The sequence below is a fragment of the Pipistrellus hanaki genome (assembly GCF_964339955.1).
Source record: "Pipistrellus hanaki genome assembly, chromosome: 20".
NCBI classification, from domain to species: Eukaryota; Metazoa; Chordata; class Mammalia; order Chiroptera; family Vespertilionidae; genus Pipistrellus; species Pipistrellus hanaki.
The window spans coordinates 10,878,524-10,895,959 of record NC_140522.1 but is presented as its reverse complement, the minus strand read 5'-3'; the positions used below and the strand labels follow the sequence as shown (position 1 = coordinate 10,895,959).

The 17,436-nt window shown below is 47.1% G+C and overlaps 1 protein-coding gene across 1 annotated transcript in view; it reads right to left on the bottom strand.

Moving 5' to 3' along the window:
* Positions 1-759: 759 nt before the first annotated feature.
* The window catches only part of DESI2 (desumoylating isopeptidase 2), a 32,719-nt gene continuing 16,042 nt past the window's right edge, over positions 760-17,436 (bottom strand). The window contains exons 2-5 of the mRNA XM_084868967.1: positions 8,219-8,291; positions 4,867-4,960; positions 3,414-3,555; positions 760-1,645 (exon numbers count right to left, since the gene is read on the bottom strand). Coding sequence (XP_084725093.1) covers positions 1,424-1,645; positions 3,414-3,555; positions 4,867-4,960; positions 8,219-8,291 — 531 coding nt within the window. The 3' untranslated portion in view covers positions 760-1,423. The remainder of the gene's footprint in view (positions 1,646-3,413; positions 3,556-4,866; positions 4,961-8,218; positions 8,292-17,436) is intronic.

Here is a 17,436-nt window from a genome sequence, read left to right as displayed (position 1 = left end):
CCCATGGAGCTCCGATCCTCCTCCTCCTCCTCACGCTGCTCCGCCCTTCCCTCCGGGCTTCCCTTTCCTCGGGCCGATATGCAAACTCAGGAGGGTTTTCCCTCTGGACAGGGTGTGCTGAAGCTGATAAATGAATCAAAATCCGCTTATGGAAAAGTTAAAAATGTAGTTTACTGAAAGATAGGCATCTTTATAAAGAGGAGTAGCACTCCAGTCCAGTCGGACTTCAAACTAACAATGCATGGATCGGAGTCACTGCCTTGGTGCGTGTGCACTGCATCCATCTCGCGTGGGACATTCACTCTTAAGGCAGAGAGACGGGACCTGGCGTGTGATGGCCTGGCTCTCGCACCCAGGGCCGAGCTGGGAGCGGACTCAGCAGACAGAGTCCTGGCTGTGAGGCCGGACGGCTGTGTGTGACAATCCCATCCCTAGAGAACGTGACGTAGAGACATACATCTGAGGGAACAGGAAGAGGAACTGAAAGATGACAAATGTGCCTTAAACAAGAGGTCAATGCGGAGGCGTTCCATTGAGGTGACTGCTCCCTAAGACACTACACTGCCCTCCCCGACGTGGTGCCAACATGTCAGACCTCGGAGCTCGCTGTTGGAGTGTGTGCTGGAGACCAGCTCTCGAGGTCTCATAAAGGCAGCTGGGCAGACCCCCGCAGCTGGAAGGCACCCGCCCTGCTGCTCGGAAGCTACCGTGCAGGGAGGCTGTCACCGGTTTAGATCAAAATGAGGCCTCCAGCCCGTGTGCAAAACCACTAGTCAGTTATTTAATGAAAAACGTCTTAACTCAGAGCCAGAGGCATCAAAGCCCCCGACAGAGGCGAGGCGAGTGCCTCCCGCCGGAGCAGGGCTGGGAGGGCCCAGGGAGATGTGCTGCCCGAGGGGGGGGGGGGGGGGGGCGGGAGGGGCTGCCTCCCAGCAGACCAAGGCCCCCGCCTCGCGCTGTGTGTGCTCCTTCGCGCTCTGCATCCTGTGCCAAACCCTCCACAGACACGCACAGACCTGACAGGCAGCTCCCAGGCCGGCCGGGCCGCCCGGCCGCTGTGTGCCCGCGGCTGACCAGGGCCTGGCAGTGGGGAGTGTACGATCGCTGCCGGACGGACAGTGAAGACGTGGAGTTTCTTCTCTCGGCGGCAGGAGTCCATGCAGGATTGTAAACAGCGGTACAAAATACTGTAAACATAACTTAGGAGAGTGTAGAAAACAGAAATCTGATTTACAGAGGGTAAAAAACCAGAGGCGCTGCCCGCAGTCCCCTCCTGCGGAGCGGTGGTTGTACAAATGGAATCCTGAGCTGTGACCGGGATTGGGGAGAGCCAGCTTTGCATACCAGCATCCTGGGACGCTTCCTCTCTGCTTCTCGCCAGTGAGTCGCCTGCCAGACGGTGCGGAGTGAGGCTTCGGAGACCTCAGAGTTTCGTGTGGCGCCCGGGCCGGGCGGCGGCCGCGGCGGCCGAGGCGACCGCGTCCTCGGCCTCCTCCAGTTCGCCCTGCAGCTCCTGGCTCACGCTGGACTGCAGCGCGGCGGGCGTGAGCCACTCCTTGGGGAGGCAGCTCTGCAGGAAGGGGATGCAGGAGCTGAAGTAGGCCAGCCGGTTGATCCAGCGCGGAATCTCCTTCCCGCAGAGGATCTGGAGGAGGAAGGGCTGGGTTAGGGGAGGTAACCGCCATCACCCCTGCCCTGGGCAGCCACTGCACACCAGCCCGCCGTGCGGGGCGGCAGCCTCTGCTAACAAGCAGCCCCCAGCGGGCCTGGTCCCTCCTGTCACTCCTCCCTCAGGAGCCCTGGCCAGCTGCTGGCTTCAGTCTGTGAAACGAGCTATTCCACCTGCTCCTTCCTTCCTTGCCTCGAGTCACAGGAGAGACCTCTGCCTCCACCACGGACAAGCACAGGGTCACTGGAGTGCAGGGACGCCCAGGCGAGGGGCGGGCGGGCAGGCAGTCTTGGGTATGTTCCTGTCTGTGAACTCTCCCGGCCCTCACCGGCCCCGCTTCCCGGGAGCTCACACTGGTCCAACAGCAGCACCTCCCGCGTTAGCCTGGCTCTGGGCTGACCCACCGGGGACAGCAGACAGACAAGGCCGGAGGCTCCTCCGCTGATCCCTTTTCCTGTTTCAAACTGGCTTTCACAAAACTGCCCCCCTCTTCACTGCTCGCTTCCTTCTGCGGGACCCCGCGCTGGGCCAAGGTCCCTCTCGCATTCCTGCCTCCAGTCATGGCCACGACGGTGACATGGGAGCCAGAGCGCCACCCGTTTCTCAGCTGATAGGAAGGACGGTTCCAAGTGGTTTATGTCCCCAAACTAGCGAGCATGCACAGAGCTGACCCCTGTCATTAAGGATGTAACTCCTCCCCAAAGGGTGAGCCTTATGCCTATGGTTACTGACCTGCCATCCCACTGCCATCTGCCTACACTGAACACACACACAGGCGTTACCTCCACCCGCTAAGGACTCTGCATGGTGAAGGTCAGCCACGGGAGCGGTGACGGGGACCACGGCGCCTCCGTGTAGCCGTGCGCCTCCTGGAAGCTGCCTGCACCCCGCCCCGCACAGTGACCGGTCTGGCCTAAGACAGAGCCTGTGCGCCACCGGCCCCTGAGTCTGCCTCCCGTACGATGTCATGCTGGTTTCCAGAAAACCCTGAGCCACCCTCCTCCTCCCCTGAGGTCACCCAGGTCACCGTGGTCCCGCTTCTCCACTCGTGTTCACAGGGAGCACCGGGCCGTGCCCCAGGGAGGACCTGACTCGCATGTCTGTCGTGGAGCAGACGACGCCCCTCGCACGGACTCTGTGGTGCCCCAGTCCGCTGGCCGCTGCCCCGGGAGCGGGAGGGGTGGGCAGAGCCGGGCCACGCCGCCTGCAGGGGCCGGAATGCCCAGGAGGGAGCGCTGTCCTCCACCGCCGCCCCCAGCTCCGGGCCATTTAATTCTCGAGGCCTTATCTGAGCACCTTCCGTTTTCTCCTTCCACTTCCTTTCCAAGGTCCTGTCGTTTGACCTCGTTTTGGCCTTCCGCGTGGGATTCAAGATTGGGAAGGCCAGTACGTGCCTGGTGATAAGCTGGCAGAGTAAGACTCCCAGACAGGAAACATGAATGTCTTATAAGTGGGAGCCTGGGAAGAAAATTCAAGTTGGCAACTAAAAGTTAGGGAAAGAGAAATACGAGTGGCTCGCAAGCAGTGGTCGCTTAGGCATCGGAAGTTTCAGGCTGTAATAACATGAATTCCTCGCTCTGTACCCACAGCAAATACAACCCCGTTTCCAGCTGTGCTAAGTCACCCTGTGAGAAAGGCCACGCGGACAGAAATGTAAGACCTCCTTACACAACACGAACCACCAGAAGGCGAACCGGCCACACGCCGGGGACAGACAGTGCACTGGGCAGCGCTCTGAACTCACCTCCGATAAAGCCGAGGAGAAGTGGTTGCAGTTCTTGTGCATTAAGTGGTAGGCATTGCCTTTGTACTCTTTCCCCAGTTCCTCCACAATCTTTTCTATCTCATCTTCTAGGAAGTCCGTGCTCCCTAAAACAACAGATTCTCTTAAAGAAAAGAGAAAAACACAGCTGTGTGAGCTTTAGGTCTTTACAGAAAGCATGTTTAAAGATTCGATACTGCCAGGAATACCGTGGTGATTAAAGATAAATGAGACTTTAAAAATGTCAATTATTTTAGTTTCTACTTTTCTGCAATAAACTCTTAAACACATGACGTCTGAACAAGTCCAATGCAACGTCAGTGCCTTTATTCGTCCCGACAGTAGAAATGCAGCATCACCGTTGATTTACAACTGGGTGTGAGTCGTCACACTGCGTATCAGAGAAGCCGCCCCGTGCCTAACTGCCCCTGCCCGCACCCAGCTGCCACCCTGGACACGTAACCGTCACCATCCAGTCCCATGGAGGATTTCAGGCAGAGCAGCAGGGCATCCACGGGAGCCAAGAACATTCAAACCCGCACTGAGGGGGCCTCCGGAGTGGACTCGGGACGGCTCTGGGCAGTGTTCCTGGGGGACAGTTTCCATCGGCCACAGGCGGGGCCACGAACACGGGCCGGGCCAGCTGGGCAGCCCTCTGCGGCACTTCAGTGGTACAACCTCATTTCACTGTTTCCCCTATTTTGGCAAGTTAACTATCATGTGCCTGAAGCTCTCTGAAGCATCTTCAAGATTCTAAGCATCACTTTAACCAAACCTTCAGGAAGTGACGGAAGCCGGTGCTCAGCCTTGTTTCGGGCGCTGCTCACTCTCGGGGCTCCAGAGCCACCCAGGCCCTACACTCTGGGTTCTCCCCTGAGCAATGGCTTCCCGGCTAGTCAGTTACCGGAAATTTATAAACAGTCCCTGTCCTCGGGACAGTGAAGAGACTGCTGATGCTGTCAGGCAGATTGGAATAAAACTGTCCTCCATCTCCCCCCAAACAGGAGATGAGGGGAAGCAATGTTTAGATATGAACCTATCTATCCATTTTCTTCTTTTCACAGCCATTTTCAGGGACCTTAAAGACTTCAATGTCTTTAAGGCTAGTAACATGGCTTTACAATTGCCAGCTTTCTCTAAATTTCTGCAGACACACTCGGGTAAGCACTTCTTGGCTGGCTCAGATATGAACCTTTGCTAAAGCAGAGCTGGCGTCAGACCCGTCGGAGCGGCTTCAAGTCCGCGGAGCAGCTCCCCCGGGTCTGAGTGCAGCACGGACGAGGCCGCCCCCTCTTTCCCCAGCTGCGGAGACGTGAACACGAAATGCCAGCAACTAAAGCAACGGTGAGCTAATGCCACCTCCATGCAGAGGAGTCCTGTATGCCAGAAACAGTGCTGGCACTAAAAGAGTGGAAAAAAATGTCCTCCCACTTACTTAAATTTAAATGTCTCTCCTAGTTCAGAAGCTTTTCCGGGGGAAATTTCAAATATTCCAGAAAAGGGGTAAGGATGGCCACCGTAAGCAAATTCTGAAAAGAGAAAACTCATGATTTTTAGTATTAATCACACAAACCATAAGCAGAATGCTGAGTTAGCTTTAATAAATGATAACACCACCTAAATGTTTTTCGGTTTACCACTGCTTCCACAAACATCTCATTTAGCTGTTACTTGTACAGGACAGCTGGTGCAAAAGGCCTGACACTCTAATAATGGAAGACAGTCACAGAATTACTTTAATTGTAAGAGGAGAGTGACTAACACCCCGACGTACACACAGCCTCTCTGCCGATGGAGCCTGCCGCACCAATGAGGGGTCAGTTCATTCTCACAAGGCGATCAAAAGTCAAAAGTGTACTTTGCTAAAAAATCTGCCTAAGAACAACGAGTTTTGGCCCAGTCACTGTGGCTCCGTGGTTGAGCATTGTCCTATGAACCAGGAGGTCTCAGTTTGATTACCCATCAGGGCACATGCTCGGTTGCAGGCTCCATCCCAAGTGTGGGGCGTGCAGGAGGCAGCCGATCCAAGATTCTCTCTCATCACTGATGTTTCTCTCTCTCCCCCCTCTCTCTTCCTCTCCGAAATCAATAAAAAATAAAAAACAATGAGTTTCCATGATTCCTGGCCAAAGACTCCTGGTTTATCTCTGAAATATTAGCAAACCTGGAAAACTGAATTCCATTCCCCCATTCGAGAGAAAATAAACTGCGCGTTACTAACACAGCCTCACACACACAGCCTGCCTGACAGCGCCGCCCGCTCCTCCAGATGAGCAGGGAGCACGGTTTCCGATAGGGAGGGAGCCGAAGGTCCTGTCTGCAGCTCTGCTACGAGATTCTTCGGTATTCAAGTGGGCAACCTTAGTGACTTATTGTCAGAATTCTAAACACCTGTTTAAATGTATCCCATCACTTATCATTTATTAAAGGTAACCTGAAAAGATCTTCTAGCAAAGCGTGGGAAAGAACTGGCAGACACGGAGTTTACCTTTGATTCAGATCTTTCAGAAAAAAAAGCAAGGACGTAGATAACCAACTGGTATTTCACACTCAGTACTGAAATATACATTAAGACGTTTTTAATGACAGATGCTATAAAACACTGTGGTCATCAGGTTGGCCATGGGAAGAATGTATTTGGATTTTTAACTTAATAGCAGTAAGATGAGTCACAGCCATTGACTCTCCTATGTAAGGAGTGACCGTTCACTTTCAGGAATACAGAGTGGAACAAAAGGAGGTTTACGTTGTGTGTATTGATTATCAGTGACTGTATTGTTTCCATACTTTTGCCCCACCCTGCATTGTGCCCTGGCTTTGCTAAGCTTATGTGGATGCTTCCAGCCATGTTTCTAACTGTCGCCCCATCATTCTGTGGAAGGGAGCCGTGCTCAGGCAGACGGGAGGCGTGGCCTGGTGCAGAGAACACGTGGCTTCCTCCTGGGCTTGTGGCTGATTCACAGCATGGCTCTCAGCAGTTTGGTGACTCCAGCGGGAAAGTGGCTCTTATGTACCCCCTGGAGCACAGGCGTGTGGTTAAAACACACACACCATCCAACCCAGAGGGAAAGGACATACACACAACTGGGCAAAAGCCAAGTCACACCACGGAGCAAACCCACACCACAATGCCCCCAGCAATACCCCAGCCGGGAGGCAGATGCAGCCTCTGGCACCATGGAGCTTCACAGTGACCGTGCGGCCCACACTGCACAGCTGCCCCCCGGCACGCGGTGGCCGTGCGGTGAGAGAGGGACAGCCCGCGCACCGTGCTGACACATGTACGTCCACGAGCCTTTTCTTCCTGGCAGCGCGGCTGGCGTGTCGGTGGCCTTTTTGAGTCAACGCAGGAACACATTGAAAGAGTCACAAAGCCTGCCTCGCTGAGGCAATGCAAGGCGTTTCTGCTCAGGGCGAGTTTATGACTCAAACTAATGTGTTATTACAGCCCTGATGAGGCTGCAGTGTGGTCTGACGCACACTGTTACTGCTCACAACTCGCTCACGAGTAAATTATCTTCACCGAGAGTGGGCCTGAGAACAAAGACAAGCTGCTGAGAGCAGCGCTGCTAATGAGAGTGGCCCCATGTGCTCGCCAGGATGAGGGTAATAAAGAATAAAAAGAGCTGAGCTAATGAGTGGCCAAGACCATCGCTCCCCAGCAGAAAGCCGGGTGTAATCAAGGGCAGAGCTTGCTCAGTGACATTTTAAAACTTTACAGCCTCACACTGGTAGATCTACAAACACAAATCACTGAAATTCCCTCCAGAAACTGGTATTTCAAGTGTGGCACTCGCTAGAATCAACCCTTCTCCAACCAAAATGATTGTTGTGGTATAACAATCTCAAAAGAAAAATATTTAAGACATACTACTGTATTTTCCGGCGTATAAGACGACCTGGCATATAAGACGACCCCCTAATTTTACAGTTAAAACATAGGTTTAGGCCTATATTCGCTGTATAGGACTACCCCCCACTTCCGAGGCAACACCAGTTCTTTTTTTAATAGACCGCCTCTCTGACTCTGGCCAATCTGAGCAGGCTTTTTACTAGAACACAGTGTAGCTTCGGGTACAGAACATGTATACTGTGTTCTAGTAAAAAGCCTGCTCAGATTGGCCAGAGTCAGAGAGGCGGTCTATTAAAAAAAGAACTGGTGTTGCCTCGGAAGTGGGGGGTAGTCCTATACAGCAAATATAGGCCTAAACCTATGTTTTAACGGTAAAATTAGGGGGTCGTCTTATACGCCGGAAAATACGGTATCTACATATATAAAAGCCTAAGTAACCAAACGACTGAAAAACCGGTTGACCGGTTGCTATGATGTGCACTGACCACCAGGGGCAAATGCTCAATGCAGGAGCTGCCCCCTGGTGGTCAGTGTGCTCCCACAGCCTACCTCCCACAGCCTGTAACCTGCCACAGTCCCACCCCCGGGGCCAGCCAACCTCCTGTGGTTCCTCCCCTGCTGGCTAGGCCCCCCCCATTGGCCTCGATCATCAGCCACAGGGACCCCACCTGTGCACCAATTTGTGCACTGGGCCTCTAGTTTAGAATAAAAGATAACTAAATGAATGTACACTCATGTACTTCCCCCAATACATTCAACTTTAGAGATTTCCTCAAAATATGGTATAAGTAAATATGGAAAGTGATCTACTTTTCTGCAATAGAAAGTTATGGAAGCAGTTAAAAAATGGAAAGGAAGCACTATAGTTAGGATTTTGCAACTCCTTTAAAGAAAAAACCTCCAGAAAGTGTACTGAGACCGTGTGTACACTTACCTCTGCCATACACTTCAATTCCTGAATGGAAAACTCCAATCCCGATGGAGGAGGTGTACTCGTTCATCCAGTACTAGGAGAAAAGGAAAGATTCAGAACGTCTGCTCCTGAGGTCTCGGCTCCACATTACATACAGGAAGCCACGATCCCCACACTGATCCCGTTTCTCGGTATTTTCCCTTCCAGATTCCCTCCTGGGCCAAAAGGAATGTCTCACTTTCCTACCAGCACATTGAGAGCACAAAATCGAAACCTGGCCAGGATAGGGGAAAAAATGATATGTAAGTTCTGTTAGTGACTTAAAAATTCACCCGATATCTGCTTTCATATCTATGTTTCTTCTCACTAAGCTTTCCTTTTCATTCCCTGGCAAGCTCCCTGAAGACAGGGATATTTTGTACATAGGTAGTGAAATTACATATGTACATACGTAGATAGGAAATTATGGGGATGACTGTCCGAGGGGTTAAAAAGGTAAACTGCAGAGAGCTATACCTGGAAGAAGGGAATGAGCAAAAGCTCATTAAATGTTGGATAATATTTAACAGTGTTACAAACCCTATCAGATTTCTCCCAGGTCAGAAGATCAAATGATCTTTAGTTTTTCTAGGTTTATTTAAGTTTCAACCTTGGCTCCGAATGCCTGGTAAGTTTCCTCCCAGACCTGGGAAGAGGCACAGTCCATACATGGCTGGGAAAACGTAAACGGATAAAGCTGATTCTCTCTCCCGCCCTCGAATATACCTAGAGGAAAAATATTTGAAAAAGAACAAGGGACTTTCTCATCTGGTATCACAATATTCATTAAAAGAGTACGGTACTGCCCTAGCCGTCAGCCTGCAAACTGAAGGGCCCCAGGTTCACAATAGCTACCATTCTTTTTTTAATCTACCAGATTTGCAAATACAAATTATGCTGCTAATACTTGGTAATGAAGAATGTGAAGAGTGACTCAGTGGTAGTTAACTACCAGGCTACTTTGTGGGATCTTTTCTATAGAAATACTGGGCATATACATACAAAGATACACTGCAGCTTATTAACTGTGTTGTCTATAATTCTGAAAAAGTAGGAATAATTTAAATATCAGTAGGAGAACGACTAAATAAATGATGGTGAGTCTGCATTATGAACTATCACTGTCTACAGCTACTACGAAGAATGAAGTAACTCAATACTTCTAGACATGAGACGGTAGCTAAGACACCAAGTGGAAACCCTATTCATATTATAGCATGATCATATTTCCATAAAATAAACACAGTGTATGTTTTTTTACATACTAAACATGGAAAAATAAAGCAAAACCTCCATCAACTACAACAAAATAACGTTTGAAGCAGAACGAAGTGTTAACAGTTTGGGAGAGGAGAGCAGGTACTCGGGTGGGAGGGAGAAATATAAAGGGATTCTTTCACTTTTAATTCCATATTTCCAGACTGCTTCTCTTTATTTGAATCCTTATACTATCGTTAAGGGAATAGGCTCATTATACAAACATCACAAGCAGCAGCATTACTTGTGTGAGAAAAATACTGGTAACAACTGACGTGTGATTCTCGGGGTCCTGGCTGGATAAACTGTGCTATATTCACACAACATGTGGATACGATGCTGCCATAAAAAGGAGAAGCAGCTCTCAGGAAATGACAACAGTGGACTATGAGAGACTGAATAAGAATCTGAGCCCACAGTGACACAAAAAAGAAGGAATAGCTCTTCTGACAGAAGAAAGCCAGCTAATCAGAGTGGATGTGAAGGCAGAATCAGGGAAGCACCATTGGCAGCCCCTGCTGACACAAGGTTCATGGATGCTAACACCCTGGGAGAAGGCTGGTGAGAAGCAATGGTCACATAGTCTCCAAGTACCAACCCTCCATCCCCCTAAGCTGTAAGGAAAGAGGTACCTTTGCAATGGAAAATCACGGAATCATCTTACCTAAGTGATTAAACTGAGTATTGTCAACAGGTGGACACACTGGTGTTATGTACCTCCTGATATGATGAAACAGAAAGGCCATAACATTTCCTGACAGTTTTCTTGTCAACTATGTTAAACAGAAAATAACCATAAGGAATAATCAGCTGAGTGCGAGATATTCAATAAGACACGCGGCCTGGTCTTTTAAAAATAATGTAAAAAAAAAAAAAAAAAAAAAAAAAAAGGGTGGGTATTCTTCAAAGGAAGATTAAAAAGATTCGACAACTGAATACAATGAAGGAATTTGATTAGAGCTTAGATTTAAAAAAAAAAAAAAAAAAAAAAAAAAAGGCCGAAAGGACATTATTAAGACAACTGGGGGAATGGGGGGGTGGGGAGGGGGGAGAGACATTAATAGGGACTGTACGTTACATGATATTATACCAACTGAAAATTTCTTGGATGTTATAATAACGTGGTTAAGGTAAGACTGTCTTCTTAGAAAATATATGCTGCAATATTTACAGATGAAATGCTATAATGCTTCTATATTCTTTAAAAAATATATTTTAAATTGATTTTTAGAGAGGAAGGAAGGGAGAGAAATATTGATGTGATAGTGAAACATAGCTTAGCTGCCTCCTGCACGCCCCCTACCGGGGACTGAACCTGCAACCCAGGCATGTGCCCTGACTGGGAATCAAACCACCAACTTTTGGTGCATGGGACGATGTCCAACCAACTGAGCCACACCACCCTGGCATTCCCCCTTACTTTCCGTGTGAGTGCGTGGTGAAGGAGAGGGTAGAGAAGCTAATAGGTGACTCTAGGTAAAAGTATACAGACTGTATTATTCTTACAGCTTTTTAACCAATATATATTTTTGTTGATTTCAGAGAGGAAAAGAGAGTAAGCACCAATGATGACAGAGAATGACTGACCGATACCTCTTGCACACCCCACACTGTGGACTGAGCCTGCAACAAGGGCAAGTGCCCTGACAGGGAATCGAACCGTTCACAGGTCAACACTCAACCACTGAGCCACGCAGGCCAGGCCTTACAACTTCTTTTTGAAGGTTTATACATTTTCAGAATAAATGTTAGGGGGAACTAAAGAGAATGATCTAGTCCAGTGGTCGGCAAACTCCGTCAACAGAGCGGCAAACCGCAGCTTCCGACTGCGTGTGGCTCACGAGCTGCAGTTTGCCGACCAGTGACCTAGTGCTTGCCTCCCTCCAACCGAAGAGATGACTTTCCAAGTTTCCTGCTACCCTCCTCCTCTCTCCTCTCAGAGCAGAAATAGAAGGTGACCTGCCAGACCCCATAAACACGCTGCCAGGCTTTTCCAGGGAGCAGTTTCCTTGGCGGCACTCCTGACTTCCCTGCCTTTTCCACGTGAGAAATCCCATCGTGCTCAGCGTTTGCAGCCAATAACTCGGCCTGCACACTGCTGGCTTCCATACACGGGAAGCACAGGCAGGCTTTTTTCCCCCCTGGTTGCTGACAGCTCTATTTTAGTGACCTTTCTCTTTGTACACATGAGCTTCTCTTTCAAAATGCAGAATATTTTCCAAAAAACACATATACTAATGGTTTGCCTAGAACATCTACAATAAAACACTGTCTAACAATGTTTTAAACTCTTAGTAAATTGAACATTTATTTCCATTTAATGTTTCATATCACTTAATTTTAACAATTTGTCTTTTAGTTGGGCAGTAAATAGCCTTCCCAAAGTGCTTTTATAATAAATGTCTATAATGGGAATCTAACGGTTTTATTGAGAGATAGAAAGGTTTTCACGAAAAAGGAAAATTGCATACAGTGACTTTGGGCCAAAGGGTAACACAGGGCTGGGATGGGAATGCATTTGTCTGAGTGGGATCCCAACTCAGAATCTCTATCCTCTGCCTTCTCACCAATAACAGGCCCAGGGACTGCATGCTAGGGCTCCTGCATGCTGCCAGGGTAGGTCTATACTATTTCCGTTTGAAACTTCCCTGCACTCAAGACTTTACATTAAAAAAAGTAAAACATTTTATGAATTGGGAAATCTGTAAAAATGAGAAACTTAAAAACAAGGAGAAAATGTACCTTCCGAAAACGTGGTCAGCCTGTGGAGTTCAGTATACTGAGGTCTGACCTCTATAAGGTTCCTAAAGAACTGCGGAGACACTACAATGAAAAATGAATACCTGATAGTTGTGCATGTGGTAGTGTTATCTCTGCTCTCAAGCGGAAAGTTACAATTAGGTCAAGTGTTTTTGTCCGAGGTTATAGGAAGCCACAAGTTGCAGGGCAATAACTGTTCTCTGTCAGTACTGAGCAGCAGAAGGCCATCCACTCCTAACGCTTTCCCACGGCTCTGTCTCCACACTGTGTGCCAGGCAGGAGCTGATGTGGTGGTGCTTACCGACTGTTCACAACAATAAGGGACTCAGTAACTTCCTGCTTTTATGTTTCTTTGTGTTCTTATCTCCAGAAATACCCCCAAATTTAAGGGTTAAGTTCTTTGAGAGATTAAGTAACTATTTACTAATTAGAAACCTATGAATAGATAGCTCTACTTACAGAAATAAGAATTTCAAGTAACACTATCAACAACTGTATACCAACAAATTAGATAACTGAGATGAAATGGAGAAATTCATCAAAAGACACAAATTACCAAAACTAACTCAAGAAGAAATTTAAAAATCTGAATCTATATATATAAAAGCTTAAGCAACCATTACAACAGAATGACTGGTCGCTATGATGTACACTGACCACCAGGGGGCAGACGCTCAATGCAGGAGCTGCCCCCAGCTTCTGCAGGCCCTGATCGCCTGATGGGGGCCTGCTGGCCAACCTCTGGTGTCCGCGCGTGCCACCCCCCCTCCCCCCCCCTGCTGGCAGATCCCAATTGCCCAATCGGGGCTGGACCCAGGGCTTGGATGGGGAACGGGGGACGGTGGTGGTGGATGCGGTGGTGAGGGAAGGAGGGGGTGGAGAACCACGCAGTGGCAATGTGCAGGTGGCACGGGAAGGAGGACGCAGGGAGGCAGGGCACCCGATTGGCCCTGACTGTCAGCCAGGCCTAAGGACGCCACCAGTGCATGAACTTTATGCACTGGGCCTCTTGTAGACTTATAGTGAATAAGAATGAGAGAAAGGAGAATGAACTAGTAATTTAAAAACTACCCACAAAGAAAAAAGGCTATGATGAGAAGAATTTGGAGAATTCTACCAAATATTTAATACAAAACCAATATCAATTATTCACAAACTATCCTAGAAGACAGAAGTGAACACTTCCCAACTCATTCTGAGGCCAGAATTAACTTGACATCAAAAACAAAGACCACAAGAAAACTACAGATCAATATCTCTTATGAATGTGGATTCAAAATAACTAGCAAACTAAGCAAAGAAACATATTAAAAGGATTATACACCATGAACAGTGGGATTTATTATAGGAATGAAAAGTGGGTTTAAAATCTGAAAAATCAACTAATTAATATACCATATCAATAGAATAAAGGACAAAACTTCTCAGATGTTAAAAAGCATTGGACAAAATACAGCTTTTTTTTTTTTTATGATAAATAGACTCGACAAACTAGGAATATAAGGAAATTTCCAAAACTGATAAAGAGCACCAATGAAAAACCCATAGGACTACATAACTTTGTATCTGAAAACTAAAACACCATTGAAAGAAAGTAAGGACCTAAATAAGAATATTGTTAGGATGGCAATACTCCCCAATTAATCTGCAGTGTCACTACAATCTTCATCAAAATCCCAGCTGCCCCTTTTGCAGAAATTGACAGGTCAATGCTAGAAATTCAAGAGACCCATGATTGCCAAAAAATCTTGAAAGAATTGGAAGAGTCACACTTCCTAGTTTCAAAAATTAGTACAGAGCTACAGTAACCAAGACTATGTGATTGGCACAAAGACGGACATTCAGATGAAAAGAATAGCATTCAGTTCAGAAATAAACCTTTATTTATGGTCAATTGATCTTTAACAAGGGTGCCAAGACAATTCAGTGGAGGAAAGAAATACTCTTTAAGAAATGGAACTGGAATAACATAAACTGAACAGATCCAGAGACAGAGAAACATTGATCAGACCGTCAAACCTCAGAGGGAAGGTAGGGGAGAGTGGGGGTAAGGGGGAGAGATCAACCAAAGGACTTGTGTGCATGCAGATAAGCCTAACCAGTGGACACAGACAACAGGGGGGTGAGGGCATGAGTGAGGGGGTGAGGGAGGTAATGGGAGGAAAAGGACACATATGCAATACCTTAATCAATCAACAAATAAAACAATAAACACCAACCAACCAAAAGCTCCAGGCCCACCCCCTCCCCGAAAAGGAATTGGGAACAGGATGTCCATAAAAATGAATGAACTGGGACTCTACTGCACACCATATAAAAGTTAACTCAGAATGGATCAAAGGCCTGCATGTTAGATCTAAAACTATAAAACTCTTAGTAGCAAAAATATATCTTCATGATCTTATATTAGGCAATGGTTTCTTAATTTTGACACCAAAAGCATAAGCACCAAGCCCCGCTGGTGTGGCTCAGTGGCTGAGTGTCAGTCTGTGAACCGGGAGGTCACAGTTTGATTCCGGGCCAGGGCACATGCCAGGGCTGTGGGCTCCATCCCCAGTAGCAGAGTGTGGAGACAGCCGATGATTCTCTCTCATCATTGATGCTTCTATGCCTCTCTGCCTCTCACCTTCCTCTCTCTGAAATCAATTACAAACATATTTAAAAAAGAAAAAAAGAACACAAGCATAAAATAAAAAATAAACAAGAAAAAATTAAAAAATTTTATGCTTCAAAGGACACTAAAGAGTCTTTAAAGAAAGTGTTTTTTTTCTAATAAAAAATAATGGTCCCATTAGTTCTTGAACTCTAATCCCCAATTAGAAACCTTTAATTTACTTCTCAAATTACATTCTTTTTAAAAAATATATATTTTTTATTGATTTCAGAGAGAAAGGGAAAGGGGAAGAGAGAAACACCAATAGGCTGCATGGCCCCCACTGGGGATGGAGCCCAAAACCCAGGCATGTGGCCCGACAGGGAATTGAACCCATGACCTCCTGGTTCATTAGGTCAATGCTTAACCACTGAGCAACACTGACAGGACTAAACACTACATTTTTAATTCCAGCCAGCGGCTTTAAAAAACCTGTGGAAAACAGGCTAAAAACAACAGGAGAATAGAAAAAACACAACTCGTAATATCAATATATGTATTCTGGTCAGCCACCTCTTCTCACATGAGCAGCAGCACATCACTGGCAACATTTTTAGAATTTGGATGTTTTTCTTCTTGTGACTTGTTTTCTGAATGGATTCGGAAGAAAAGGGGTAAAGCCTTCAGGAGAGCTGGTCGGAGAGATGCCCTCCAAACGCTTCTGCTCCCTTGAGGGCTCCCTCGCTCCACAATTAGCAAGCACACCTGGAAGGCTCAATCTTTAAAACCTGGGCACACTGCCTGCAAGACTGGTGTTTAATTCAAGGTCAGCTTGTCTTATCCAGTGCTTCTGCCTCAGAGCCCTGCCTGGCTCTGCAGACAACTGGAGGATACTTATTTTAAGTGGGGATTTAATGAGATTACTGTAAAAAACCAAACGGTATACAAGGACTAAGCCTTTTACAGAATGATTTGCTGTTGCTATTCATGCAGAAGTAATTATTACCCTCTCATAGTTTAAGATTTTAGAAATTAATAGAGTTTCTCAATGCTTCTTTATATTGGTTTCCATCCCCCGTCGTTACTTTAAAAAATTACTTTATGCTGTCAAAACCTGGCACATAGCATCTCTGGAGATAAAATCTCTGTACAAAGCTCAACAGAGCTTCTCAAACTTGCTCTATGAAAATGCATGCTCTGGTAGAACACCGTGAAACACTGATAGTTTCTAACAGAAACATATCATAAATATGCAACATGAAATCACAGGCAGGAAAAACAAACAAAACAAGCTGCTCAATTAGATACGCCTGGATGTCAGCAAGATCTCTCTCTGTTCACTTTTGTTGGGTACATCTTCGTTGATTTTGTTGTCTAAATAGTAGCAGATGCCAAAAGTTTACAATTCCATGACTGGGGGAAATGCAAAATCTGGGGCAAGTTGAACCGTAAGCTTAGCTTTGTATCTGACCCGGGAAAGGAGCACTTTTATGCCTAGATTTGGACCAAGTGTAGAGTGCACGGAGAGTTGGGGAGACAGTTTAGGGACGGAGCTCAGGACTCCAGGAGCTGCAGAGGCCAAGATGAGGATGTAGGACACTGGGGCAGCCTTCCTCCCAGGGGATGGCACAGGCCTGCTGGGGCAGGCGGAGCGACACAGCAGCAGGCGGGCCCCCTGGAGGAGGCGGTATATTTACGGTTACTCATTGCGGACAGGGACCCATGAGAAATCACATGTTTTCACTTGAGTTAGTTTATAGTTCTTAAACCCGTAACATACTAAAGGAAAACAGTAAACCAGCCAGTTGCTACCACAAAATAGCAACTCTCAAACCATGAAGCAACAGCAGTTACCACAGCATCTCCACGCCAACCACCCACTTAAACCATCTGTCCCAGGACACATTAGGTCAGCTTAAATCTAGCCAGCGGTGGGCAAACTCATCAGTCCACAGAGCCAAATACCAACAAGACAACGATTGAAATTTCTTTTGAGAGCCAAGTTTTTTAAACTTAAACTTCTTCTAACGCCACTTCTTCAAAATAGACTCGCCCAGGCCGTGGTATTTTGTGGAAGAGCCACACTCAAGGGGCCAAAGCATCTCTGGAGATAAAATCTCTGTACAAAGCTCAACAGAGCTTCTCAAACTTGCTTTAACATGTGGCTCTTGAGCCACAGTTTGCCGACCCCAGATCGAGGCAATTTTCCCTTAGGCAAATGGGAAACCTGTATCATTCCAGCTGGGATCGAAGGACGAAGCTGCTTCTATTATATCGGCATTTACTGCAGAGATTACTGCTTGGATAAGAAAAGGCTGAGCCAAGCATTGCAACTAACACAAGGTGAAGCATTTGAACGATAGTGGAAAAGAAGCTGGGTGGTGTGTCTTTCTTTGCCTTATATTTTCATAAACATTTGATAATTTTAAAGATACCCAATCTATCTCAAAAGTTGGATTCCAATTCAGTTTCTGGAAACAGAAGGCGTTGGTTGGAATTCTGACTTCATTATGTACTGGGTGACCTGGGAGAGAGACGGACCCTCCCAGTGTTTATAAAACGAGATAAACAGTACTACTCAGAGGGCTAC